The sequence below is a fragment of the Elephantulus edwardii genome, unplaced genomic scaffold, assembly GCF_000299155.1.
Source record: "Elephantulus edwardii isolate Elephantulus edwardi_28Jun2011 unplaced genomic scaffold, EleEdw1.0 scaffold00092, whole genome shotgun sequence".
In the NCBI taxonomy this organism is placed as follows: domain Eukaryota; kingdom Metazoa; phylum Chordata; class Mammalia; order Macroscelidea; family Macroscelididae; genus Elephantulus; species Elephantulus edwardii.
In genome coordinates this window covers 12,104,759-12,110,758 of record NW_006399842.1, presented here as the reverse complement: position 1 = coordinate 12,110,758, position 6,000 = coordinate 12,104,759, and the positions used below count along the sequence as shown (strand labels likewise).

At 48.8% G+C, this 6,000-nt stretch overlaps 1 protein-coding gene across 1 annotated transcript in view; it reads right to left on the bottom strand.

Annotated features, from left to right (window-relative positions):
* The window catches only part of AKNA (AT-hook transcription factor), a 46,780-nt gene that overhangs the window by 1,462 nt on the left and 39,318 nt on the right, over window positions 1–6,000 (bottom strand). Inside the window, exons 18-20 of the mRNA XM_006890716.1 lie at window positions 4,896–4,991; window positions 3,571–3,687; window positions 3,135–3,318 (exon numbers count right to left, since the gene is read on the bottom strand). Of these exons, the coding sequence (XP_006890778.1) occupies window positions 3,135–3,318; window positions 3,571–3,687; window positions 4,896–4,991 (397 nt within the window). The remainder of the gene's footprint in view (window positions 1–3,134; window positions 3,319–3,570; window positions 3,688–4,895; window positions 4,992–6,000) is intronic.

The following is a 6,000-nucleotide window of genomic DNA, read 5'->3' as shown; positions in this document are numbered from 1 at the left end:
TCCAGCACCACAGCTCAAAGGCATCAATTCTCCTTCTATCCTCCCTAGTCATTGTCCAACTCTCTGATGCATAACAAGTGATTGCAAAAACCATAGCCTGTATCAGGCGGACCTTAGTCTCCAGAGAGACACCGTTGCTCTTGAGTACTTTAGAGAGGTCCCTAACCGCAGACTTTCCCATCGCAATACGTTTTAAACAAAACAAAACAAAACCCAAAATGTATATGAATGATCACATTAAATAACAATTACAATGGTATAAAACAAAATGTGTATGAATGATCTGGTGAAAGCCAATATGAGTTGTAGACTCACTCAAATGGGGGAAAAAAAAAATAAAACAAAACTGGTAGCTCTCAAGTCAGCTCCACCCCATGGTGGCCCCTGTGTGTCAGTGAGGTGGGTTCCACAGGGTTCTCTCTGGCTGGCTATGCAGACGTGAACAGCAGGCTTTTCTTCCGAGGCCTCACTGGGTGGGCTCGAATAGCCAACCTTTTGGCTGGTAGCTGAATACATTCACCATTTGTATCTCCCAGAAACTGGCCGCTAAGTCAACACCAGCTCCTGGAGACCACGCCCTCCCACCAGGTTTCTAGGGCTGTAAATCTTTGGGGAAGGAACTGTCCATCTTTCTCCCATGAAGTGGCTGGTGGATCTAGGAAATGTAAACACCAGTGAGCAGCCTCTTCATGTACTCTAGATCCACCTACTTGACTAAAAATACAGGTAACAGAAGTGTTGGCAAGGATATGGGGAAGTCAGAGCCCTCACACTGCTGGTGGGAAGGTGAATGGTGCAGCAGTGTAGGAAACTGGCAGTTCTTCAAAGGGTGGAGCGCACTACCCACCCCGTGCTGGCATCACCCATGTACCAGGCTCTGGGATACATGAGCCAGTGCGATCTTATTTATTCAGTCAACATCCTTATCCTTAATACATAGATGAGGAAAGTGAAGCTTGGAGAAGAGGTCAGTGATGTGGGAGGAGGTAGAAGGCACACTGGCCTTAAAAGCTCATGCCTAGATGCTGGCACCCAAGTGCCTCCTGGCCATCGCACTGACTGCTGTGTGCCCCTGGGCAAACTCCTTCATCTTCCTGTGCCTCCATTTCCCAATAAAAAATGGCCATAGTTAGCTATTGATTACTGTGGCTGATGACACCCTGGTAGTGTGGCAGGTTAAGTGTAGAAACACGTCAGCGAAGCCCATGCAGAGTTACAGTCTCAGAACCTGAGGATGGCTAGCTCTGCGGCAGAACTGACTCTACCGCAGTGGGTTTGCTGCGGTTGATTTGATTCTAATTCACAACAAATCCCAGAATGAAGAGAATGGAACTCCATGGGGTTTACTTGGGTATACTCTTTACGAGACTGTAGGTCTTTCTTCTGTAGAAATGCTGGGTGGGTTCAAACCTCTAACCTTCTGGTCAGCAGTCAAGTGCGTACCCACCACCAGTTCTCCTAGGGTAGACCAGAAGTGCACGTTCAAGTAGAAAGCTCCATACACTGTTTGGTCAAATCAGTGCTCTGTGAATGTCAGCTACTAAGGTCAGTGAGCTGAAAAGGGACAGCTGAGAGTTCAAGCTGGACCTGCCACAGGCCAGCATCATTCACAGGCTGTGAGAGTATGGAGCAGAGAAACTCCACCTGAATCCACTGAACAGGCTTCTTGAAGACAGCTGACAAGATCCCACATTCTCTTCTAAGAGACTATCTGGCATATTTTTTAGAGTTCCCACATGCCCCCCCCCCACTTCTTTAAGCTCAATGATCAGTATAACCAGAAAGACACCCAAAATTGCCCCTAGAGCAAATATCTCTGGTAGCAGACCCTTCAGCAAGTTTCTGAGGGTGTAAATCACATGGGAGGAGATTATCAATCTTTCACCCTAGGAGGTGCTGGTAGATTCAAAGTGACAGAGAAATTAGTTGTGCAATTCCCTATGGACCCCAAGGCAAGGGCTACAAGAAAACCATTCTTGAAGCTAGAAAGCCTCACGTGCAGTGTTTGCTGGCCAGCAGGTGGCAGCACAGGCCCACTGACCTTGCCACTGAGCATGCTCAGGTCAGCTGTCTGGCAGCTGGACGAGCTTGCAGGGCGTGGTCAGCCGCAAATTTAGAATCAGATACTCCCCATGTGTTAGTTTATTTAAGCCTTTACCACAACCTATTTAACTGAGGAAGAAACTGAGGCACAGAGTGGTCAGCCGCAAATTTAGAATTAGATACTCCCCATGTGTTAGTTTACTTAAGCCTTTACCACAACCTATTTAACTGAGGAAGAAACTGAGGCACAGAGGAGCAAAGTGAGCTGCCCAAGCTAACACCCCTACCATGGGCCAGAAATGCTGAGCACTAAAGCCCAAGGACCTTCTCCTTCCCCATGACCCCCATCCAAGACAGTTTGAGACTGGAAGGGTGCAGCCTGAGGCCTCGAGAAGTTAAAAGACCCCAAGGCTGCTGTGGCAGTCTGATGGCATTTATCCTTTAACTGACATCCTTATTCTTTATATGTTATTTTATTATTTTTGTGTATGCGTACCGTCAAATCAGATCTGATTGGTACAGGAGGAATTGTTCTTCCTTCTCTAGCAGAGCATCTGGTGGATTTGAACCATGCATCTCTGGGATCATAGTCACAACTAGTTGTACTCGACTTGATGGAACCTAACAACACTTCTAACACAGGGACCACATAAATATTTTACTAAAAGGGAAACTCTATGCGTGTATTGGGGATGGTGGTGCGTAGAACTTACAGTCCTAACTCCTCAACTGTCTGTAATTATCAAATGGGTGTAAAAATAAAGTCTATTGTTTTTCAGAGTTCGCATTACAGGGTTGCAGAAAAGACCCACAAAGAATAGAAAGATGCTCAGAGGCTTAGATTCTGATGAGGCTGTAAGCCCCAGGCAGAGAGCCCTTCTCTAGTCCCCATCACTGTGTGTCGCTTGCTGGGCCAAACATCTCCCTGGAAGCTCAGGGTGTGCTGTATAACCACACGTGTGTCAAGTGGCCTGACAGTCCCCATGCAGCGTGAGACACAGGAGGCCGGGACTGCTGGGTTCTCAGCTGCCCTGACCTGGTCTGCTTGCCAAACCTAAAGAGGCTGGGAGGGTCACTAGAAGGGTTCTTACACAGTGGCTGGTGGGTAAGGTGTGGCAGGCACTGATGAGACGTAGGCAAAGGCCGGTGTTGGGGGCACAGCTGCCAGGTACCACAGCCCAGGGGGTGGCCGCGATGGAGACCCAGCCTGCTTGCTCCGCTGCTTGGGACTGGAGGAGGAAGGCGCATTTCTCCTTGTGGCAGGCTTTTCTGCTCCTATCAGGGAGGGCACAGCACAGAGACTCAATCTGACCATGTGGGAAGACCAAGCAGAGATCAGGGTGTGACCAGACGCTCCTCGGTCAGAGCTGGGGCTTTGCTTGCCACCCTGGGGAACACCTCGCTGTAGGAGCTCAATGTGCTCAGTTCAAACAGGGAAAGCGGTCACCCCCAGCCCTACCCGGGTGCCAGCCCTGTCTAGGTGTCTGAGGGTCTAGCTGAGTAAAGAGACTGAGGAACATTGCTTACCAGAGGTGGCTGGGTCTGTGCTGTCCCTCTCAGAGGGAGAGACGACTTGATGACACATGGGACACCGGGGCGTATCGACCAGAGATGGCTCTAGTGGGTCCCTGGTGGCAGCACCATCTAGGAGGAGGAAGAGGTGTCAGGACATGATTGTGACTGAACAACCAGGTCCTGGAGCCGACAGCACTGAGCCACAGGTAACCCCAGCACCCCGACGACCACGTGGACTGAGCGTTTCTGCAGCAGGGCTCTCCGCCAAGGGCTCTCATGCGTCATCTCAGCTAACAAGTCACAAGCTACCTACTCTCATCACTCCCGTTTTACAGGCCGAGTAGTTTACCAAAGTCTCAGAGCTGAGAGGGAGAAATCCTGTTTAACCCTAACCCACATTAGAGACCCCCATAACTTAGCTTGCCTATGGGTTTACAGCATGTTAACTGCAGAAATGGGACAACAATTTGGGTCTCTAGATTCTCTGGTCACTCTTTTCCCCAATAGGCCTTTCTTTTTGGATGTGAGGGGACAGAATGAGAAGTAGAGGTGGGGGAAGAGATAAGGCCCAATCCCTGCTGCCTGGTAACCCCTATCAAGGTCCTTCTGGAAGCTCCCAAATAATATCCATAGTTTCTCAAGGTCAGTGTCAAGGAGGGTGGCTTCAGGTAGCAATAGGTCTCCTGGGAGGACACGCTGGCTGGGCTAAGAAGCCCCGCAAAAATCCCAGTTTCTTGTCCATGCCTGTCACTGAGCCCAGGGCAGACTCCACTTCTATAAAAAGTACCCTCCCTGTAATGAAGTTTATAGTCCTTGGTTTTAGTCCTAGGTCCATGATCCACCTTGAGTTGGTTTTTGTGTATGGAGTGAGGTGTGGGTCTTGCTTGAGTCTTTTACAGATATTTTTCCAATTTTGCCAACACCATTTGTTAAAAAGGCTGTCATTTCCCCACTTGACTTATTTAATCTCCTTGTCAAAAATCAGTTGACCATAGATAGAGACTGAGTAAGATGGGTTCAATAATGTATATTGCACTGAAACAGAGGAGGGAGAAAACTGTTTAAAAGAGGTATGTGATTAGGTATTTCTGTCATGACAGGAGTTTAGAGCGATGGCTACATGGTGGAGTGGACCTGGGGGAGGGTTTGTAAAACAATGAAAGAATCTTTTCTTTTACTTTTCCAAGAGGGTAGTGTTCTGGGGTGGGGGGTAGCCTTGGGAGGGAACAAATCTACAACAATGAATGAATGGAAATTAAAAAAAAAAAGTACCCTCCCTGAAACCACAAAGATCCATCCTCAGCTGTCCTGGCCACTTCTGGGTTACCGTCACTTACCTAGGTCCTGGGTCCTAACAGGCGGGCAGTGGGGACAGGAAGTTGTGTCGCTGTCCCTTTGGCCAGTCTTGGGGGACAAGATATGGTACTCTTGCCCTGAGGGGGGGGGAAACAGTAGTCACCACTGGGAGTATAACTGGGCAGGATTTTGGTATAACGCTCTCTCGTCTTCCTCTGTATGGAATGAACTCTCTCTCTGTCACACACACACACACACACACACGCCTTATATGTGTATGCATAAGAGGGTACACACACATGCATGAACACACATGTTTACTGTAAGCTCTCCCCAAGCGCCCCCTCTTTCATCTCAGATCCCATTTGAGTATCAGCTGCCTAGACCCTGACATGCAGCAGCATTCAGGCTGGGCCAGAATTTGCAAGCTGTCAGGAAGAAACGGGAAGCTATGATGAATTGTGATTGACTCCCTGAGTCACTGATTGATTTGAATGTTTGGGCTTGAGGTCCCTGATACACCCCTGACTCTTTCGCTAGTGCACTTGAGAGGCTGTAAAATAAGAATGCCCCGCAGTGCTGATTTCACAGGGCTGCTGAGAGAACTTAATAGGGCCGTGTCTATGACGCTGACTGCCCAGCGTTCCCCAGTGGATCATGAGCTCTCAGGAGGAGGTGTTGTTATCTGCCATCAACTCAAAACTACTCAGAGCTGACCAAGGCAGTAAAGTGCACTGGAGGAGGGTGCCCATCTTTTCCCCTCAGAGCAGCTGGTGGATTTGAACTGCTTGCCTTTGCATTGGCAGCACAACTCCTTGTCCTCTAGGCCACCAGAGCTCCCTCTGGAGAAGAGGAGGCATCAGAAAATCTTCATGGAATTGAGATTCATGAAGGTCTCTCACACACACACACACACACACACACACACACACACACACACACACTCTCTGATGTTTTCTGAATCACCCAAGCCAAACAAAACAAAGCCTTGGTTCCAACACAAAGCAACTCTACAGGACAGTGTTGAATTGCTCTGTAGGGTTTCTGGGGCTGTAAATATTTAGGGAACTGACTGCCTCATCATTCTCCCTAAGAGCTGACGGTGCCTTTGAACCACCTAACACTTAATTGAGAATACTTGGGTGG